The sequence below is a fragment of the Drosophila virilis genome, chromosome 5 (assembly GCF_030788295.1).
Source record: "Drosophila virilis strain 15010-1051.87 chromosome 5, Dvir_AGI_RSII-ME, whole genome shotgun sequence".
Taxonomy (NCBI): domain Eukaryota; kingdom Metazoa; phylum Arthropoda; class Insecta; order Diptera; family Drosophilidae; genus Drosophila; species Drosophila virilis.
In genome coordinates, this window is record NC_091547.1 from 9547589 (window position 1) to 9571056 (window position 23468).

Consider the following 23468-nt stretch of genomic DNA (forward strand, 5'->3'; position numbering starts at 1 on the left):
ACTTTTTCAATCCCGGTTTGATTATAGATAATTTCATCACTAACAACTTCTTCACTATCAGGTTCGAGCTTAAGCTCTCCATAACTAACTATCTCATCACTAACAGTTTCGATCCCAATCACTTCATTTCTAACTATTTCACCACTAATTATTTTATTTCTAACTATCTCATCACTACCAACTTTATCACCAAGCGTTTCCGGACTAACAATTTTCTCACTAACTAATTCATCACTACCAGTTTCGTTGTGTTTTTTTTTTTTTTTTTTCTGAGTCAATCCCACTTCTGATATTGTAATAGTATGATTTTCTTCGTTGATTTAACTTATGTTCGGGTTGCCTTTTTATTTTTAACAACACGTCTTCTTACTGCTAGTACTGTAGAGAGACTGCCTTCCACTTCTTCTCTGCAGCCGCTTTTCTTTATCGATATTTACTTATCGTACTGTTATAATTAACATAGATAGTGACACTATAATACCCTGGCTAGGGTTACCAATGATGCTCTTATCCTATTACAATACATAACTAAAGCAGAAACTTGCGCTACATTGTTGTCATTTATTATAAATTATAGAAGAAAATGAATACAATAAAATCAACTATAGCCGAGTGTACTCAAAATAAAATAAAACCAAAAATTATTTCGTCATATTCAACATTATTTGACAAATACCAGAAATAAAAGTATTAAAAAAAATAAAGAAAATGAAAGTAAAGAAAAGGTATAAACATTATAATGCCCTATTAGAAAATGTATACAACAAATAAATTAATCCAATGATGGTTTTTAAATATATATGTATGTATGTTAAGTGCAGCTGCATACTTATGGGAATACACACACACATACACACACACACACACATACACACACGCACAAACTCACACACATACATACACTCATACACATTAACGTATATTTGAATTATTGTATTTCCATATTTCACTATGCAAAGCGCATACACACAATATATACAACAAATATACATACATAGATATATATATATATATATATATATATATATATATGTGTATGTATGCGTACACACATACGTACACTTATGTGCTTGTGTATTGGATATATTCAACTGACAGACAACAAATACATACATATATTTCCAACTGAGAAAATGTAATGAACTATTTATTCTTGTACCTTGGTACATAAATGATAACAAATAACAATAATGAATAATATTGAAATTATTAACATGAATAAACGTAAAAATTCAAAATATGATGAAAAAAAAAAAAAACAAAACAAACTAAACAAACTTTGTATTATTTTCTGTGAAAATTGAGACTTAACAGCAAGGATAAGTTTTTCCATATTTTCTTGTTTCTTATCTGGAATTTGAGAAGAGCATTTATGATAGAAAAAACACATTTTTATGCATTTGCATTTTTCAAATATAATTTACACGTTTTATTTTAATACTCTTACGCGTTCGTATTTCGAGATACTTGCATATTAATGTACATTTAAATATATCAATTCACATATATATATATATATATATATATATTATTATTTAAATTTGCAATCTCAAACAATGGCATAACTTACTTCAGGCCGAATATCAAAGTAGCCGTGAGAAGCGCATAGAGAAGCAACAGCAAGATAGTTGGCTATGAATTCGGGTTCGTTAGGTTGAGTTGTTGAAGATTATCAGCAGAAGGGAGAAGTGAAGGGATAAGTCAAAAGGAAGAGAGTGTCAGAAGAGAGAGAGAGAGAGAGAGAGAGAGAGAAGCTTGAAAATTCAAGTTTAAAAGAAAGCTAGTTACTTGAATTTTTTTTAGTTTAATTTGCACTTCCATAATCATAGCTCTAGAACTTATCTTTGTCACAAATAAGCGCTTATTGCTGCGCTTTACTTTAAAATATGTAATAGTTCGCTTCTCCCTCTTTGCTAATATTTTTGCACTTTACTTTTCTTGGCCATGTAAGATAAGGGGAGAGTATCAAAATGAGTAAGAATACTTGAATATTCAAGTTTAAAGATTGTTGCTCGAATTTGACTTAGAGCTTTATTTGCATTCCCATAATCATTCTTGCTGCGCTTTCACTAAACAACCTATTGTTCGCTTCTCTCTTTTAACTTCTCGCATTTTCGCTTAATAAATCCAATTACTTCTCGCTGCACTTCACTTCTCTTGGCCTTGTGTGCATTTTATTGGAAAATGATAGTTAAGAATTTGATGTATGCAGCTTAAATTGATTTATTTTGTTATTTTAGCCACACATTTTGCAATTTCGTACGCCATTTAATATTCAAATTCCACACACAACAGCTAATAAATTATTTGTAATTCTTGCACAGTTTGCAGATTGCAACAGACACAAAACTGTTCTAGCTACATTTATTAAATATGTGTCGAGTATTCGCGTATATATGTATATATATAGACATTTACTGTTGGATATGTTTAACTGTGTGTGAGTGTGTGTGTGTGTGTAGCTCTATAATTTCATATGAGTGTATATTTATTTAATATTTTTTAAATAGATTTCTTGTTCATAGTGCGTAGTATTTATGCGCTTTATACTCATATTTTTGTACACATTTTTATTGTACAATTTCTCATTTGTTTAGACAGGCGTGCTTGATTTGGGAAAGCGGGATGCTGGCGTTTATCCAATAAATGCATTTAATTAAAATACTTGTTTGAAATGTGGCTAAAACTTTCAATTTTCAACTAAATGGCAACGTGTGCAAATTATTTATAATTCCATGTAGCATATTCTCGCATTGCGATGCGCTGAATTTCAACTAATTTGGCAAAATAAGCTCTATAGTTAATTATGAGGCACGCGACTTTTTCATTTGTATTTTCTAACTGTGCGAATTCAGAATGCAGAAAAAAGAGAGGAATGCTAAAATGTGAAATTATTTCATGTAAGAGCAAATATCACTTCTAGTCGCAGGTGCGCGACTAGCTGATACCCTGTACCGCGGACAATTGCAAAGCATTTCATTCTTTCTTATCAAATGTGACCATCAGATCATTGAGTATTTTTTTTTTTTTTTTTATCAAATGATAATTGTAATAGGCAGTTTTTAGCGAAACTATATATCGATTTTGATGTGCATAGCTCCTATATTCTCTGAGATCCATGGGCTCAAGCAGACAAAATGGACAGTTAAGCATAAAAAACAATTATATTAAACTATTGCTTACGCTTAATAAATACATTTATTTTAATTATATGTTGTCTTGTACAACTTGCAGATACCATTACTGTTACGGGTACAGGGTATACAGAACTAGCCTTAAATGCATTTGATTAGTTCATACAGACGAACAAGTGATACGTCCGCTGGATATACATAAATATTTTACACCACGAGATTTATTATCTATAGCAGAACTCTTAAATACCCTCGCTAAAACATTTCTATAGCTGCAGGGTAGACAAATATGACTTAAATGCCTAACATTTCTGGGTGTTCGAGTGTGTCTTTGTGTGTGTGTGTGTGTGTGTGTGTGTGTGTGTGTGTGTTGAGCATGTTTACGCAATTCTTAACTGTAAGACATACCAAAAATAATGCATAAAATCAGTCTGAGTTTTATTAAATACGTTAAGTATACGTAAGTAAATGTATGTATTATACACATAGAGCTTAGTAAATGCATAAATTATTGGCTAACTTTTTGTTAATAATTTTGTATATTGTATAAATTAAATTACAACTCTGCAAGTTTTGCCATTTGTTGTTGCTTGCATAAATTAATTAAATGCTAAAAAATATGTATATGTATATGTATGTAAATACCTATGTATGTGTGTATATAGCTGCTTATTGCGGTCCAAGTTTGTCTTATGGTATGTACAGGATTTATTCAAGTGTGTGTGTGTGTGTGAAAGTGGTGTATGTGTGTATCTGTGTGCGTGTTCGTCTGTGTGTGGCCAGCAATATATTATTTAAATTTTCAATTGTAAAGCACAAACTCTTAAAATTATACATTTAAATATTTGTTTGCCTTTTGAATTGCGGCTTTCGTCGAATTGTTGCAAACTGATTTGCTGCTTGTTGCCTCTGTTGCAGTTGCAGTTGCAGTTGCAGCTTCTGCTTCTGCTGTTGCAGTTGCCTCTGTGCAGTTGTCAGTCGTCAGACTGTGGTCTCATCATCATCAATATTCCGCCTGTTCAGTCGAAAAGAATGTGCACATGTTTGTCATTCAATAAATTAGTCAATTGCATTATATTTATATTTAATAATTCAAATATGTGTATAAGCAACAGCTAAATTACGTTACATAAACATGCGATTGCAACTTGAAAGAGGCTTAAATATATATTTATATATAGATATGAATTAATAGCATGCCAAAAGCCTCAATCAATTTAATTACATTTCATTTCATGTTTATTTTTTTTTTTTGGCCAAAATAATACCATAAATTAGTTTTTATGCACAGAAAAAAGTAGAAACTAAATTGAAAACTATGCAAAAGTACGTGATGTGTGCGTTTGGGTATTAAATGTCATCTATATATAGCATGTGTGTGTCTTAATGTGTGTGTGTGAGTGTGTGTGTGTGTGTCTGTATGGGTGTGCGTGTGTGTCATCTATTTAACTGAATTCATGTTTAATTCATTGCCGACAGCTGCTGGCTAATTTCATAAATTATAATAAGCTAGTTATGTGTATGAATATATGCTGCACTGAATTTTGTCAGCGCAATTTTTGATACAAATCCAATAAAAATGGGTTGATATTTTGAGTATATACTTTAATTTTTGTGATATTCTTGCAGAGTTTATAAAAAAGACCATTTTTAATAAACAAATTGAAATTCATGTTTTGGTTAGTCATAATCAAAGATTATAAGAAATATATGTCGGAAATAGTTGAATCGGACAAAAACCTCTGTTGCCTGCAAATTGAATTTACTTTAATATAAATTAACTTATCTCACAAAAAAATATCTTTATATTATCTGCAAGAATATTTAAACTTCGTCAGTGCAAAGTTTGTTTTCATGGATTTTAATCAAATTTCTATTTAAGAGTCATATTACGTATCCGCCTAGTTAATACGCATTTCTAGCCATAATTTGTAGTTTAGTTAGATTAGTTATTCGCATAAATTTGACAGCTGTAGTTCACTGTTTTAGCTGGTGCAATTTCTAGTTTTTTTTTGTTTTGGGTTTAACTATTAATTGAATTAATTATGTACATATCCTGATACCATATTGTTAGCGACCAAGGATAATGTTGCCTCTGTTGCCTGCGATGCAGCCAAATAATGTCGAACTGTGAAAATGTTTACATAGTATTTGTTGTTGTTGTTGTTGTGTTTTTCTTTGTGTTGATTGTTATTGTTGCAAGTAAATGAATTTCAATGACCGATGCCACATACTTATGTTAAACAAATATTACAAAACGGATTTTTGGTTTTTTGATTGTTGTGGAAAAGTAAATGCATTCAAATTACAAAATCAAAAAAAAGAAACCAACAAATCGAATGCAAAAGCAAATAAACAATTTAATTCTATTTACACTGCAATAATAATAACAAAGTTGATTTTTGTACTCAAAGCAAATGTATTTACAAATGTATTTTCGAATTTAATTGAGCGCAGCCAAATTATTGTATTTTATTTATATTTATTTACACGCGATAAATAAATAACAAAAATTGATTAGTTGTGTGTAAAGTGCAATTAAATTAAAATTGAATAGACAAAACTAAAAATAACACAACGGAAATTCAATTTTATTTACAGCCACAGAAAGAAAAAACAAACCGAACGGAAAGAAAATGAGAATGAGAATGTGAGACATTGTGATACGAATGATAGTTGAAAATATGGAAAATGCATTTCGTTGTGGTTTACCTCAGAGCTGTAGAGTTGTTGTTGTTTTAGTTGTTGCGATTTGTCAGTGTGTTTCGTTGTTGTTGTTGTTGTTTTGTTTTTGTTCATTGTTTCGAATTGGTTTTTGTTTAAGTAAGACCCAATTGGCCGCCATTGTTGTGCAATGCGCGTGAGAGTGTACATGTGTGTGTGTGTGCGTGTGTGTGTGTGTAGTGTATCAGTAGTTGTTGTTTGTTAACAAAGCGCAAAGCGGGAGAGAGCAAGTTGAAGAGAATAGAAGTGAAAGATAGTCAAATTAGATTTGCTTCAAACGTTCCCAGGACCAGCTGAAAGTTTCAAATAAACGTGTGTGCGTATGTGTGTGTGTGTGTGTGTGTGTGTGAGTGCGCATCAAAATTGTTGAGTTTTGGGATCATATTCATTTGCATTGTTTGTAGTGTTCATTGTTGTTTTGATAAACGCATGGGAGCAGGGGGTAGGAAAAAAAACAAGGAATAGTTTTTTAGATATATGTTTTTCTTTTTTAGATTTTGTTGTAAGTGTGTGTGTGTGTGTGTGTGTGTGGCTTGTATGGCATAAAGCAAACAGAATTAGAAACAAAAGAGCACAGATTAAAACTGGAATAAAAGAAGAAACAAAACCCAAAGAAAGCTCAACTGGTAACTAAACGAAATGAAAAAAACAAAAAACGAATCGCACAAATTGCTAGACAATGCGAATGCGAATATGAATACGAGTATCAGTTTGAGTATGAGTATCCGTATGAGTATGAGTATGAGTACAAGTTTGAGTATGAGTACTTGGACCAAATGAAATTGTATAGAAACGGGTAATGTAACTGAAATTGGATTGTACAACGAGTACAAAGCGTATTTGTGGGCTAATTACGAGTGTGGACTACCAGAACCCGTAACAAAGAGCAACTCTCGTTATAAAGGACACATCGATACGGAAACGGAAACGGTTACCGTTGCCGGTAACGTTAACGGTAACCAAAACCATAAGCGAAAAGTAAAAATGAACCAAAAAGGAAAACAAAGAGAAAAGCTGTGTAAGGCCAAGGATTACTCACTCAGTGTCCGTAATGCTGGCCAGCGGGCCGAGCGGCTGCATCGGTGCCACCATGTTCGAGGGCGGTGAGGAGGCGCGTGAGCTGTGCCTGGAGCTACCGCCGACGCCGACGATGCCGCCGCCGGCAAGCGTGTGTCGCGCCAGGAGGCCCGGATTGTTCATGTCGTTGACCAACGCCGCATGCGGATGCATCAGATGCAGCTGCTGGGAGCCGTGCAGCGACGGCGGCTGTGCATGGCCAGCGCTCAGCTTGCGCGCCTGCTGCTGCAGATGATCCTCCTCGGCGGTGTAGGGAAAATGATAGCCATTCTTGTCCGAGCCCTCCGACAGCCGATCCGAGTGCGTCTGCTGCTGCTGCTGGGCCAGCTGCTGCTGCTGGTAATCGTTCTTCAGCAGCGAGTGCACCGAGTGCAGCGAGTCCGTGGCAAAGGCGGGCTGACGCTTTAGGCTGTAGTGGCCATCGCGGGAGCCATAGATGTCGGGCGTGATGCGATCCTTGGACAGATACGGCGATTCAGATTTGGTGCCCAGGTAGCCGCTGCCCAGGGTGCGCTGCTTGTCGTAGATGTTGTCGCTCAGGTAGGCCGCATCCGGATGAAAGCTGCGCAGATGGCCAATGGTCTGAGAGCCACTGGCGCCAGCTGCGCCGCCACCGCCGCCCGGATAGTCTTTCTCGCTGCCATAGTGACTGGGCGGCTTGTATGAGCCATACTTATCGGGATAATCGGTGCGGCGGCCGTATAGACTATCCTCGTAGCCGTCGCGTGCATCGCGTATGTTCTCCAGAATGGAGGGAGTCATATTGATCTTGTTGTGGTGCTGCTGCATGTAGCTGGTGTCGGTGAGATCGGGATTGGGCAGCGGGTTCGGTGATATGGTCATCTTCTGGCCATGCACGTGCTCATTGTCGGAGCCCGTGTCCTGCGACCAGCGTCCAATGTTCGGCGGCGACTGCAGATACGCGTCCGGCAGCTGGCTGGACCAGCGTGGCGCATACACGGGCTTGTTGACGCTGGGGAAGAGCTGTGGGCTCTGCACCACATTCAGCTCCGGCGGCGTTGTCGCCTGCACATGCTCCGTGATGTTGGGCAGATAAGCGGGCGTGGCACTTACCGCCGTACTGCGGTGTGTGCCGGAAGAGCGTGCCGTGCGGGACTCATCGTCATCACTAGAGTGACTCGAGGCCAGCTCCAGTGAGCGACCATCTGTTTCGGAGCCGGAATCAGAGTCTTTGCGCTGTCGACGCGACTTCTCCTCGCCGCGACTGCGTCCTGTTGTGGAGGATTCAAAGCCACGCAGAAAACTGGGCGCATCGCTGGCTGAGTTGTAGTTCGAGGTCGAGGTGGACGTCTGCCGCAGCTGCCCGTCGCTGTACGGACTGGAGCTGGTCTTGGCGGTGCTGCGCGATGTGGTGCTGGAGGCGCTGATGCCTATATTACGACGAGCCGTATCGTAGTTGCTTGCCAGGAAATTGTTGGGCCTCGCCGCGCCGTTGACGTTGTGCGAACTATTGCTAACCACCATGGAGGAGTCCAGTAGCGGCACTTTGCGGCCCATGCAGCGCAAGCAGGTGCGCTGCAGATTCTCCCGCACTCGCTTGTTGATGATGCAGTAGCCAATCAAGCAAAAGAGGGCGTGCAACAACACCACCCCGGAGAGCAGCAGACTCAGCAGCTGCGAGTGCTCCGATGCGGCGAGCACAGCCAGCACCCACATGACGCCCATGAGGGGCAGCGAAACCACCGAAAGCCAGAGCAGCGTGCGTAGATTGCCAAAGCCCAGCACATGATCCTTGAGCGTAAAGGCCGCTTTCACCGAAACGAAGAGTATCAATAGATTCACCACCGACATGCCAGCTATGGGACCCACGAGCCACCAGACGACGGGCTCATAAACGGATAACCAGCAGCTGAAAAAGTAAAGTTGATAAGGGATCAGCTTAATGTTGGGCAGAGTTCGAGTTCAATTGAATTGACTTGTTGAGAATCGCAAAGAAAGGCGATAAAGAGAAAAAGGCTCACTGCGAGAGTTTAAATAAATCTACTAAGAGGAAGAGGAAAACTGGGACACATGGGGTTCTATTAAGATAATATACTAATTATATTGATACTTACAATAAACTATTTCCATACTCGTGCGCTCGGACACCCACGGAGAGACCGACAACAACAGCAGGCGCACCGTAGCCCATGGCAAAGTAGAAGCCCATTGGACCATGATTAATATCTCGCATTTCGGTGAGCATGCGATAGAGATGCACGCAGTCGACCGTCGTCCAGGCGAACGCAGCCAGCCAGAAGTAGTGCAGACAGATGGCAATCAGTTTGCAGGGGAACTCGTTCTCGAGTAGACTACGCCTCGACTGCATGCCCACAAAGAAGAGCAGCTCGGCGCAGAACACGCATAGCACAATGTTCTGGTGAATTGTATTTGAGTTGGTCTGTTGGCCGCGCAGCAGTGCCAAAGCAAGCAGCACGCCCAGCAACAGGGGCAGGGATACCATGAAAGCCGAGTACGAGGTGATCTGTACGAGAAGCGAGGGTTCGGGTATATCTTCCGGATCGATAATGTCCACTATGACCGCGTAGTTGGAGATGTGCGTGCAGCTGCAGTTGATCAAGATGGGCAGATGCGAGACCTGAGCAAATTCACCATCGAAGTCGGGTATTTCGGTTTGACAGCCCAGTCGAGTCCACTGATTGGTGAAGGAGTTCCAACGTACGCACTGGGGATTGGAGCGAGGGCCGAAGCGAGCTGCGTCCATGTCCAGCCACAGCTGCAGCTTGATGGGCTGCGACAGATGCGGCGAGCCGAGTGAACGATAGACCATGTGCTGTGGCTTCTGCAGCTGCTCGGAGGGATAGATGACCTCCACCTGACGCTTGACCAGGCGGCGATCCCGATAGATGGCCTCATTCTCGCCCTTGGACTGCTCACTGCTGTCGGGATTGCCCTCATAGTTGGGATTCAACTGCTCGGGTGAGTCGACGCTTAGCTCCTCGCCAGAGTTGCCATGGAACTCAATGTCATCTAGATTAAGCCTTATGTGCGGATCCTCTATTTCGACAGCCTCATTGCTATTCGCCTCCTGTTGCTCCACAGATGCTGGCGGTGGAATCTCGTGGGCTGTGATGCGTATGTCTTCGATTTGCTGCTCGCTGCTGCTGGTTGGAGCCTTGGGCACGTCAAAGACTTCGACAAACTGCTGTTCCGTGCTGCCAGAGCCAGAGCGAGTGCTGCTGGAGCTAATGGAGCTAACTCCAGATGAAGAGGACACAGAGGAGGAAGAATAGCTAGAAGAACCAGATGAGGCGGCTGCTGAGGATATTTTACGTGAGGGAATCTCCAGGCGCTGCTGTTCCCGCTCCGCTGATGGCACCAGTATCTGTAGCGATAGAATGGGCGTGGCCAGTTCCACATCAACGCCCCAGCGACGTGTGATGGTCTCATCGTACAGATCCGGCAGCAGCTGGCCCACATCTTTGTACTGGGCATAGGCCACAATGGCGCGGTAGTCGTTGCCGCGACTGCCCTGGGTTACCTCATCGCTGTCCGGCGGCGTTATGCCCAGCATCTCGAGCGGCACCAGCACCTTGGAGTGCTTATCGAACTTGTGCTTATCGAGAATGTAATTGTTGTACTTGGGAAAACTGATGACCGGCTTCTGCTTGGCCGAGTGCTGCAGGAAGCCACTTGTGTCCGGCAGCACCACGCTCTCCGTGGTGAAGGCATTGGGCTTGAGATACTTGGTCCTATGGTACTCGCTGAGCTGCTCCGGCTCGTAGCCGAACAGCGATTCGGTGGTGACAATGTCCAGGCCCAGCACCATGTTGCGCTGCACAATCTCAAAGGGGTTTGTGTAGGTGTCGTGCTGGGAACGTGCCAGGACGACCATGTACTTGTTGAACGCATCCACAAGATCGTCGGGTCCGCGTTGGATCAGCTCCGTGGCGCGCTTCCATTCGGCATCGTATTTACGATCCAGAATTACGCTCGCAGCATCCACCAAATTCTTGATGAAGTACTTGTCCTGGCTGTGCGTCAAATTGAGGCCGCTTTGCATAAGTTCATAGTTAATCAGCTCCTGGAGTATGCCCTCCGTGACCAAGAGATCGGCGCCATAGAGACGATCATGCGAGAACTTCAGCTCGTCGGAAAGGTAGTCCATGTCCAGCTCGTGCGACCAGACAGCGCCGCCGGCATTCAACAGGAACGAAGATTCCATTTTGTATCTTCTGTTGTGTTTCGGCGCTGGCGGCTTAGTCACCGCGCTGCGGTCCACAGTCTCGCAGGCATGCTGCAGCTGCTCGGCCATTTTGATGGCCACAAACGAGTTGAGCTCCAGCTCCAGTTTCTCGAGCTGTGATAGCTGCCGGCGCAGCTCCACAAACGGTTCCGAGCTGCAGTTGTACATATCCGGTGTGCTCCAGCTGCCCGTTTGGCTGTCGCAACTGCGCTGACCCTTGCCCCGGGCCGGTAGCGGACAGTTCTCGACGGTAACGCTGCCCAGCGGTGTGCGTGGCCACCAAATTCCGGCCGCAAAAGACCGCGGACAGGCATCGTAGACAACCTCGCAGCCATTGAGCGTTACCTCCGCATAGGGATTCGAGCAGGAGTCACAACGTCGCCCGATGACGCCCTCGCGACACTCGCACTGGCCCGTCAGGGGGTTGCAGGCGCTGTTGAAGCTGCCTATGGAGTAGCAATCGCAGGCCAGGCAGGCGGTCTCATTGGGCGGCTGGTAGTGATTGGTCTTGCAGTAGCACTGGCCCGTCGTCTTGTTGCAGTCCGGATGATAGCCCTGCTTGATGTTGCACTTGCAGGGCCCGCACACGCGCTCGCCCCACCAGCCGCCCGGGCAGGGCTGTTGCAGGGTGCGCTCGCAGTAGTCGCCGTGCTGGTAGCTACTGTTGCACTCACAGCTGTAGCCGCGCGAGAGGCTGACATTGGCGCGACAGATGCCCGCGGCGCACGGCTGAACCGTGCAGATGGGCGCACAGTCGGTGCCCACGTAGCCGGCGCTGCACTCGCAGGTGGCACGATCCCAGCTGTTGAAGCAGCTCGAGTGGGCGGGACAGCTGCTGGGGCACTGGGCACGCGACTCACAGCCATCCTCGACATTCTCGCGTATGGTGGGTCGCGACAGCACCGACTGACTTGCGCCGATGCGTACATCCTGGAGGCAGCCCTCGAAGGGCACCGCATCCTGGACAGTGCCAATTGTGCCATCCACGCTGCCCATAACTATTTTGCCCACATAGAGACCCTGCACCTTCTGCGACATGGGCACGGAGCCCGTGCGCTGGCCATAGTCCACGGAGAATTGTATTTCGGAACCCTGCTGCCACTTGATCTCTACGCGATGCCACTCACCATCCGAGAGATAGGCACCCGCCAGATACATGGGCTCGTTGTCGTAGATGTAGTAGAGCACACCATGCTTCAGGCTAATCACTGCCGAGCTGTTCTGGCCAATCTGTATCTGCATGATAAAGGCGTTCTCCTGCCGCGTGCGCAGCGAGAAGGATGTCAGCCAGGGCAGCTGTATGGGACGCAGCAGCGGATTAAAGCTGAGGCTGCCATCGCCGGAGAAACGCCAGGGTGCGGGTATGTTATCCTGGCAATTGTTGCCCGCATAGCCCTCGGGGCAGTCGCAGGTGTATGTACTCCAGCCCTCGCGACATGTGCCGCCATTGAAGCACGGCACCGAGGCGCACAGCGGCGACTTTTGTGGACAGCCGGAAATGGTGCCATTGTCCGCCACATAAGAGTTAAGATCCACATAGCGCTCATCGATGCGCAAATCCGAAATGCAGCCCACAAAGTCACGATTAGCCACCGGAAAGTGGGCGGGTATGCGGGGCAAACCGCCCACCTGCAGCGGACCCGTGAGGTCTAGAAAACGATGACAGGTCTCGGTGAGCAGGGCACAGCGCTTATCCAGCCGAAGTGTGGTCTGATTGGCACAGTTCCAAGGAGCGCCCAACTGCCCGGATAATGCAATGGCTGTGTCGCATTTGTCCAACACGAGGGTCACAGTGCGATTGAAGTAGATGATCTCCACCTCGTGCCAATTGCCATCGGATACCTTCGAGGGTTGAACGAGGGCAACGCGTTCGCTGCGATCGCCCAGGGAGAAGGAGAAGCCAATGTGTCCATCTAGCAGTTCCAGTGCAATAAAGTCGTGTAGTTCATTGTATCGGCCATTGTAGAGCAACAGTCCGTTGTCCTGCACTGTGGCAAAGCGCAACTTAAGATTGAAGCGATGCCGCTGCTTGAGGCTCTCGAAGGTCAGGAAAGAGTTGCGGGAGAAGGAACGAGCACGCAGCTCACAAGTGGCCGTGTAGGGCGGCGGCTGTGAGCTGAGGTAGTTGTTCATGCAGGACAAGCCGCCCTCGCAGGCATCCGAGTTGCAGGCACGCAACTTGTTGATGCTCGTCTCGCAATTGGAGCCTGTGTGCGAGTCGGGACAGACACAGGTGTAACCGCCTTCGCGACGCACGCAGCTGCCGCCATTCTCGCAGGGATTCGAGTAGCAGAGATCCACCTCCGTGTCGCACAGATAGTGCTCTTTGCTGCCCGTAAAGCCCTCGGGGCAGGAGCAGGCAAAGGTGTTGACTGGATAAATGGGTCTGAAGAGCACCGTATCGCTGTGTATGAACTCCGAGGCATTGCCGAACTTAAGCACCGTGAGGCACTCCTCGAAGTTAAGACAAGGCTCGCGTACACAGAGATTATCATCGAAGGGCAACACCTCTACGGTGGCCAGGCGGGCGAGAATTGCACGATTAAGATACACGCGTTCCTGCAGATACTGCGGCGTGTAGTACTCCTCGTGGGAGACATCCGGTCGCTTGGCGGAGAAGCTAACGTTCAGTATGCGTGAGGTGACATCCGTATCATCCTGTATGCTAAAGATAAAGATGCTTTCCTTCGGACAGGGTATAATGGCAGCCAAGCCGTCCAGGAAAAAGTTTAGCAGCGGCGATAGAAACGCCTCCTCGGTCATCTCGTTTAGTCGAACCGTCACCGAATTGAACAACATATCCTCCGTGATCAGGCGCACGGATAGCTGCATGATGGCCTTCGCCTCGTTGATGCCATCCGAAACGGAAACCTCCATTGTGGCAAACTTGGGCACATTCGTGTTCAGCTGAGGACTCAGTATCAGTCCGCCGGAACTGCTATTCAGGCGTAAAAGATTTGCATTGTTGCCGGACAGAATGCGATAGTTAAGCTTGTCGCTGACATCCGCATCGAAGGCAGGAATGCGGCCGATCTCTCCACTGGGAAAATGATCCCTGAAATTATTGAAGATCACCTGGAAGTCGCGCAGCTCCGGCGCATTATCATTCACATCCGTGACCAGGATCTCAATGTGCGCATCATTGCGTAGGGGTGGACTCGCTGCGCGCACCACCAGCTCGAAACGCTTGCGTGAGGATTCATAGTCCAGTTCCGTCATAGTCAGCAGCTGAGCACGCTCCGAACCGGGCCGTGTAACGAGCGAAAAAGAGTTGGAATCGTCGCCCCCAATAATGGAATAGTGCACCACCGCATTGACGCCCTCGTCGGGATCGTGTGCGTGTATCTCGCCGACCACCGAACCCACTGGCGAATTCTCGGGCACATATAGCGTAATCTTATCGGATGCAAAGGTGGGCGGCGAATCGTTGACATCCTCCAGACGGATTTGCACCTCCACAGTGCTGGACAGCGGTGGTGAGCCTTTGTCCACGGCTATGGCGGTCAGATGGTAGATGGCCACGCTCTCCCTATCAAGGCCCTTATTGGTTCGAATGGTGCCCGATGTGGGATCGATGACAAAGGACCCATCCTCCACATCACGATCGCTCAGCAAATACTTGATGCGCCCATTCAAGCCTATATCCGGATCACTGGCCGACACCTGTATGACTGAGGTGCCCACCAGCGCATCCTCTAGTATGGATGATTGGTAAAGCGGATTCTTGAAAGCCGGCGCATTGTCGTTTACATCCGTGACGCTGATCTCCACATCAGTGGTGTCGCTGAGCGAGGGATTACCGCCATCCTTGGCCGTGACTGTGAGCAGGTAGCCACTGGTGGTCTCCCTGTCCAACGGAGCACTGGTTATAATGGCGCCCGTCTGTGGGTTGATGGTAAACGGATCCGGGCTGCTCAGTCCATTGATGCTCTCCTCGTTCAGCGAATAGGTAATCTGTGCATTGATGCCGACATCACTGTCGGTGGCCGAAACAACCAGCACAGTGGTGCCCACTGGCGCATCCTCGAAAACCGAAGCGCTATACGGGGCATTCTCAAAGATAGGCGCAAAATTGTTCGCATCCGTAATGTTTATGTGAACTGTGGCCGTGTCGGAGCGTCCGCCCGAGTCCGTGGCGGTCACCGTTAGTAGGAAACGCTTTTCCTGTTTGTAGTCCAGCGACTGGGCTATGGTTATCAGGCCACGTCCATTTTGCGAGGTGATGGCAAAGCGTCCACGCGTATTTCCTGTGCTGATCTCGTAGTGCAAGCGCGAATCTTCATCCGGATCTGTGGCCGTTACGGTGGTCACAGGCGTGCCCGGCGGCTGATCCTCGCCCACATTAGCCTCATAATATTTGGGATTAAAGCTGGGATCGTTGTCGTTCACATCCTGCACTGTGATGACTACCGAGGAGCTGGCGGACTTGGGCGGCACACCGCCATCCTTGGCCACCACCTGAAAGGCGAATCTACTCTGCTCTTCCCTATCCAGCGGCTTGATGGTCTGCACCCAGCCGGTGCGTGAATCAACGGCCAGTGGGAAATTATCGTCCCGCTCTGAAATACTGTAGCTGATCTCTGCATTGGCTCCCTCATCCGAATCGTAAGCCTGCACCCGGATAATGTTATACCCCACGGGCACATTCTCCAGCACGCTCTCCTGGAACTGCGAAGTGTAGAAACGCGGCGCGTTGTCATTGGCATCGATCACATTGACCAGCAGCTGGGTGGTGTTACTACGCGAGGGACTGCCTCCATCCTGGGCACGTATAACCAAGCGATAGCTCCTCACGCTCTCATAGTCCAGTGGCTTGACCAGGCTCACGTCGCCACTCATCGAATCTATGGAGAACTGGGACTGCGTGTTGCCACCAATGATCGCATAGCGTATAGCCGCATTGTTGCCCTGATCCGCATCGGTAGCGCGTATGTGCGCCACATTGTTGTCATCGCCCCACTGATCCTCTGGCACCTGAACGGTGTAGGTGCGTTCGCTGAACTGCGGATAGTTGTCATTGTCATCCAGGATTTTTACCAGCACACTGGCCGTGGCTGTCTTGCGCTCGCTCTGCGCCGCGGCCATGTCCGAGGCGGTCACGAGCAAATGGTAGCTGTCCGAGGTCTCGCGATCCAGGCTGCTGCGCGTGGAGATGACGCCAGAGCGTGAATCAATGCGAAAGATGGGCAGCTCCTGATCCTGTGCCACACCTGAGCCATCTATACAAATAAGAGGATGGTAGAAAATAAGGGAGGGGGTTGCTACGGCTGTTCGGGACTACGAACTCACCTGTGACTGTTTCAATGCCGTATTCAATCTCCGCATTCTTGCCTATGTCCTGGTCCGTGGCGCGCAGCGTTATTACCGTGGAGCCAACTGTGGCACCTTCGCGTATGCTCGCCTCGAATTGTTCCGCCTCGAAGGTCGGACTGTGATCGTTGCAGTCCAGAACGTTCACCTGCAAGGTGGTGGTGCCGCTGCGCGGGGGAAAGCTATCATCGGTGGCAACCACCCGAAAGTAGTGCACATCCATGAGTTCCCGATCGAGGCTGGCCGAGGTCGTTACCACGCCCGTGCGTGAGTCCACCTTGAAAAGTGACTGTGAGCGTGAATCGAGCAGCGAGACCATGGAATAGACCACGGGCGAGTCCTCCGGGTCGCGTGCACGCACCGTAGTGACAGCGGCGCCCGATGGCTGCTCCTCCAGCACGGAGGCCACATAGAGCGCCTGCTCAAAGTAGGGCGACTGATTCCGAAGTTCGCGACGCACACGTTTCGCAATGTCCGTGTCGTTAAACTCCTGATGATGATAGACGATCTTCAGGCGATGGTCGGAGTCGACAATATCGTTGCGGTTGCAGCGTATGTTAAACGTAATGCTGACCTTCCACATGGACTCATGTATGCAGACATCGCGGCTGGCCACCAGATCCCGATTCTGGTGCTCAATGGCGAAGCGCTCGTCGTTCACATCCAGGAAGTTCACCTTGCAGTGCTGGCACACGGACTTGGGCAGAAAGGCGTTCAGATTGTTAATGAACTGCGACTTTCGCAAACAGATCTGGTTCCATTTGTCCGTTGTGTGTATGGCATACGAGGCATATGTCTCCGATATCCACTGCTTGGCATCGGAGATGCGCCTGTGCAGCGCGGGCTGCAGCTGCAGCGGATCTGTGGCAATGGCGCGACGCTTTCTGCTCAGTATGCGATGGCGCATCTCGTTGTCAAAGCTATTACCAAAGATCAGATCGCCGGCGCGAAAGTCTGTGCTGTTCTGGCTGTAGGCCAGCTCCAGCTGATTGCCATCGAGCAGGGGCAGCTGCTGCTGCGTGCTGCGACGCCGACGCCGCTTGGAGTAGCCCGTATTGTCCTCCTCCTCGAAATGATGCAAGTGATGTAGCTCCTGCTCAATGCGCCGATCCTCATTGCAGCTGTGACCCGAGATGAAGATGCGCACCGGCAGGCTATAGTAATCGATGGATCTCAAACGATTCGAGGTTGAGTCCACGTAGAAGGTAAACAGATTGGGATAGTAGATGCCATCGCATTTGAGCGATTTCTTCAGCTGGATTTGGCCATCCTTGTGGCTGACCGCGACTAGATGATGCACAAAGTTCGCCGACTTGTGCGCATTGATTTTATAATGACGCTCCGAGCCGAGCTTATAGACGGACGCATTAAATATGACTGCGCCCGGCGGTGTTTGCTCATGCACAATGATTAGATATCCCGATATGTGGACTATGTGTGCTGACAGCTGCAGCAGCAGCATCAGTAGCCACGACCACCAACGACAAGGACTCGACTGTGTTTGCATGGCAACTGCACTTGGTTATCCTTCTTGTTGATATCTATAGAGGTCTCTGCCTCTAGATGTGTGTGTGGTTATGTGGGTGTGCTTGGTGTGTGTGTGTGTGTGTGCGGCTTGAATGGCAAACAAACCACAGCGCAATTAATGCCTCTATTCAATTATCATTGGTTCGCTGCATTGCCTGTGTGGAGTAGAGTAAAGTGAAAGCCAGTTAGCAATTGATTACACATATATACATACACACATATATATATACAGATGAAGACATGCGCTCATGTAAGCCATAAATTAAATCAGCGCTCGAAAATAGGCAACAATTTTCAACATACACCAGGAAAATATGACGCATACGCCCCGCTGTCAAACATGGGGGAAACAAAATGAATCTGTCACAGCTGCTGACAGCTTCAATGCTGCCTTTTGGCTTAATTAAACACGAGTGCGCTAGCATAACTTATGTGTTTGCAACTGCCAGATACACTTCTAAAGAAAAAGGTATTAGCATATGCATCAAGTTCTTTCGGCAACTTCCTGTTCTTTTGCATAATTAGGGAACAGTTCTGCAAAACTCATCATTGGCAGCTGTTAAAACAAAATTTCATTTTATCTTGTGTGTAAAATATTTGTCAGTTGAGTTTTGAGTGCTGGCAGGCATATATAAAAAAATATTAAAAAAAACACTAAAGAAAGTTGCTATCTTTCACCCCTTCCAACACTAACTGCAGCTACAAAACCCTAGTCAACACTGGACATATTAATCGTTGTCAACGGGCAATGTTAGTCTGTGCAACCTTTTGCCGGTTTCTTTTTTTAGCGCATTTTTCATTCTTATAGAGTATAGAGTATTAAAATCTCGTGTTTGCTGTTTCCTCTCACAAATTCATGTCGACAGCGCTGCAGAGGACATGGGTACAAGAGACAGACAGTTTTTAATTTCATTCTGTTGGGCATGTGAAAGCGAGCAAGTTGAAACACAAAACTTTTCATTTTGTGGTAAAATGAAGCATAGAAATTTTATTTTACCAATTTTTTTTTTTCAACTCCCTTTCACTCTCTCCTATTTTGCCGTCGAATTCTCTGAACTCCTTTATGGCGTTGTTCAAAGCTGAAATACAGCTTAATCAGATAACAAGCCAGCACAAAGCAGCCAACAAAATGCCACAGTATGGGCGAATGGGTGAGTGGACGAGTGTGGGAATGTGTATGGGAATGAATGAGCCGTGCATTCCACCAGCGGCAGCTCGAATGACCGAATGTCATACAGAGGTTCATTATGGACAAAGTTTTGCAAATTTAATGAAATTCGATTTGGTCGGTGCGGCTCGCTAATGCCATATGACCGAGCGCATTTAGCAGCTAATTAACAGTGCACAAAGGCAACATTGACACAGTTACCAACACTGGTCGCATGTGGAAAGTGCTACCCTTTAGGGGCTGACATAACATGGCTGGGGGTGGGCAGGGCTAACGGGTTATGCCATATGCCATTGCGGGTATTCAATTTCAATTTTATGCCCTTAACGAGGCCCAGGTCCAGGTCCCGATGCCGGACCACACACAAATTTTCCCACGTTGCGCATACGCCCCCCGTTGCGCCTGGCTGAATGCAAAATTTTGCAATTGGGCTACAAAAACTTGGCGAATATTAATGTCTGCCCCTAAAGGCGGCTTGTCTGCCTAACCCTCCCCAACCGCTCGTTGGGCCTTCGTTAAGCTCTCTTTTAATTGCAGTGTTAACATGTTTAATTAAAATTTCAGCTTGAACGCGCAGCGTGCGCGCGCTCTATGAAAAATGCAAAAGTCGAGACGGCAGCCAGACATGAGGCGCTTTGTTGTTATTGTTGTGGCTGCTCTGTGTGTGTGTGTGTGTGTGTGCGTGTAGGGTGTGGGGTGTGGGCTGTGTGTGCACTGTGCACTGTGCAGCAGCTGCAGTCAACAGCCAGCTGCGATTGGAAGTCAACAAGCGTGCGCCCAACTAAATGCAAGCTCTTTTCATGCTACGTCAAGCTTGAAAAAAAAAAACCATGTATATATATGTATGAAAACTGCAACGCGACGCCAAAAGTCAACAACATGAAATTATTAAATTTTCACACGCTGACGGCAAAAACAATAAAAGGCAAGCAAATTTATTAACTGACTTCAACAAGCCGAATATTATGTTCCCTAGACTCAATAAGCAAATGTCAGAGCTTCTACAATCTTGAAGAACAGCTGAGAATAAGCTAAGCTGTGTTTGTATTGTTTATATAAATATTAAGATTACTTTTTGATATATTAAGATTACTTTTTGATATAAGATTACTTTTTGATATATTATAGATTTATCTATATGGTCTTAACTGGACAGACATACCTGAGGAGCATGCAATTATGCCCCAGCGAATAAATACCCTGCTACATCACAGAAATCACCGACATGTGTCAGATGCGGCCAGGTGTGAAAATGTTAAGGCGCCGCTTGGAAATTCCGAGTGCACAGCATTTAGTTGTTGTTGTTGTTGTTGTTGTTGTTGCTGCGGCTGTTGTTTTTCATGTTTTATACGCACAAACTATTTGCAGTATATTGCGAGAGCGAACAAATTTTAAGACGCCTGTTTGCGGAACTAATTAATATTTTATACAAGAGTATGAAACAGGAAGTTTAAGTGTGGGCTAGTGTTGTAAAGCGGGCTCCTTAGTTTACGATTGGAGGCGTGTGCGCCAGTGTTGTAGGTCGTGTTCGCTAGTTTTCGACATGAATTACAATTTGAAGCGTGGCTTCCGTTTTGGCACTTCGGATGCATAATTAATGAGCACAACTGACGCAGCGCTAATTAACAATGCGCCAAGGCGAAGGCTCGAGCTAGACGCTTGCAAGTTACCCAAAATTTTCGGTGCAGGCACTTGTAATTCGAGGTAATGTGGCACAGATGATATATGGCTTCGACTTTGGCCCAAAATGGCGTCATTTGGGCGGCATGCAAAAGCCTATCAGCACACAAACACACACACCCCCCCCCCCCCCCCCCCCCCCCCCCCCAAGTACAGGAAGCCAGCCAAATTTGCCACATGTAACACACACCAGCTATACGGATGTGTGTTTGTGTGTGCGGGTGTGTGACTGGGTGTATTTATAGTTAAGTGTTTGCTTGTCGCATTCAAAGGGGTTGCAAGTGCCGCCGCCATAAACATGCGAAATTTACGAGACAGCGGGAAACTTTTTTAAGTAGCGACATCTTAGCGCTACCTGAAATCTTACCTATACACCAAGCCCCCAAGTCGGCCCAGTTGGGAAACCAGCCCCAAGTGGCCTTAGCCTGTCGTCTTGTAACTTTTCGTCGAGCAACTGATAAAATTTCAGCGCACTTCAAGCAAAAATACAAAGCAAACAGCGCGGGAATAAAAGTAAAAGAAACCAGAAAATAAAACAAAGCAAAGTCTACGTTAAGCTTGATACAAATTTAATATATAATAGCTGGCTAAGTGGGCGCGAAACGGGGCGTGGCGCTGTCAACTTGCTTTGTCTCCGAGCACAGCTAATGAGCGCCCAACTTTTGCTATATAATTTTGTTGTTCTCTTTTTTTTTTTTTTGTAAATTTTTTTTTTTTTTTTTTTTTTTTTTTTTTTGCATGTAATTTGAGGCAGTCGAGGGTGTGGCTTGGGCGCAGAGCAGCAGGAGTCAGGATTTTTGAAATTTGCTTTCAGCAGCGAAAAGTGACAAGAGCATGAGGGGAGCAACGGGTGCTGCTTGCTCAACTAATGAAAATTGATCAACATTAGGCGTCTCATTATTGTCACTTGGGCAATTTGCTTTGATGACTTTGTTGTTGCCGTTGTCGTGTTGTTGTTGTTGTTTTAATTAGCTTGAAGCGACCAAAATTGGCAGTGCTTAAATATAATTGGCTATTGCAGCCAATGCAAATACGCACACAAGCAAATCAATTAGGTGTGTGCTTAAATAGCTCTCGGCAAATGGGCGTGGCTTGCTAAAACAACAACAACAACAACAACAACAACGTCAAAAGCCACACACAATAAACACAATTTATGATAATAATAATAAACAAGAGAACCGCATTAGCCACGGCTTGTCGAGCATTGGAATTGGACAAATGTCTGATATAAAGTACACCTTAAATTTCAATAAATTGTTATATAGATTACTTTAAAGGTTTATTGTATTCAAGAGCCATACTATATAGTTATTCGAGCTAATATTGATTATCTTGTATCAAGTTTCATTAAAAGTCACATGAACAGACACCCGGATCGGGTATATTTCTCTATTGGAAATGCCTCCTCCGGCACATGACTCATTTCATGTAGCTTCCTGCTCAAACATTTGTCATTTCTTGATCAAAATATAATTCCCTTTTATTATAGCCATAAACAACTCGGGGCGTAACTCACTCTGTCAACAGACAATTAATTTGTAGCATACTTTTCTGGGGCGTGACACATGTAAAACTTAATTTCCATAAATTTTGGCTAATTTGCTGGCTCATAAATGTGTGCTGGGTGGGGATTGGCGTGTCTCAAACAAACAAACAAACAAACAAACCAACGAAGGAACAAACATGAAATGCAATAAAATTCGTCTGGCAGGTTTGCGTGCCGGAAATGCGATTCCGGTCTAGACACAATAAGGGAAAATACCAAATGTTATTAGAGCCACAGCAAGGACAACAACAATAAGTATTATAATAACACCTGCACACAGCATTTTTACTGCATTAAAAGCGCATTAGCTAAGGATGAGAAATTCACGTAGAGCGGCAGATGACATTGCGTATACGTCTGCAGCTGCGCCTGCTGCTGTCTCTGCGAATAGCCCCTGAGGGGCATGTGCAGCCGACTGTTTACAAAAGTGTGTGCACACACACGCCCGCGCACACATTTTTTAGTTGCGGTAACTTGAGTGCTCACTGCCACAGTCTATTAAATGCCAAAGGTATGTGTGTGCGGATGTGTGTGCCGGTGTGTGCTTTGGGACATGACAAACACTTTGCAGCAAATGAATGAAATGAATTTAAGCTTCCATTTAAGACTTGCAACTCAGCTACGCGCCATAACAATTAATATAGCATTAAAGCTGAAATATTGCGTATACGCAACGCCTGCAAATAAATATATGAAATTTATTGATTTAAGCAACAGGAAACCGGGCCAAGGCAGCGGAAACAGCAGCCACAGCAGCACAAGATGCAGAACCAGAACAAGCAGAAATACATGATTCAACAACAACAACAACAACGACAAGAACAACAAACACAACGAAACTTTATTTTACTTTTGTTGGACATGCAACAAGGAAAAACGCTGCGAGCGGCAACAAAAGAAATGCCAACAAGCAGCCAACAATATCAACAAGAACGAGAGCAAAGGAGTCTCGAGCTGTTTGTGGCCTCACCCCCGCCCCGCCCCGCCCGCGCCCCTGCCCCGCCCCTGCCATCCCACGCCCTACACCGCCGTCAGACACAGAAATGCAATTGAGTTTAAACGGCAACAATCCTGTTCTCTCCTGGCTGCAAG

General features: G+C 45.9%; 1 protein-coding gene across 3 annotated transcripts in view; it reads right to left on the minus strand.

Moving 5' to 3' along the window:
• Positions 1-23468, minus strand: part of stan (Protocadherin-like wing polarity protein stan) — an 83993-nt gene that overhangs the window by 9720 nt on the left and 50805 nt on the right. The window contains exons 5-9 of one of the 3 annotated variants that reach the window (XR_011416817.1): positions 16432-18134; positions 9011-16361; positions 6898-8805; positions 5847-6151; positions 2975-4149 (exon numbers count right to left, since the gene is read on the minus strand). Coding sequence is in view for 2 of the 3 variants with exons in the window: in XM_002050529.4 (XP_002050565.3) it covers positions 4116-4149; positions 6898-8805; positions 9011-16361; positions 16432-17959 (10821 nt within the window). In the remaining variant the exon portion in view is untranslated. Of the gene's footprint in view, positions 1-2974; positions 4150-5846; positions 6152-6897; positions 8806-9010; positions 16362-16431; positions 18135-23468 lie in introns of those variants that run through there. The other 2 variants (XM_002050529.4, XM_070209550.1) reach the window with 2 other exon arrangements.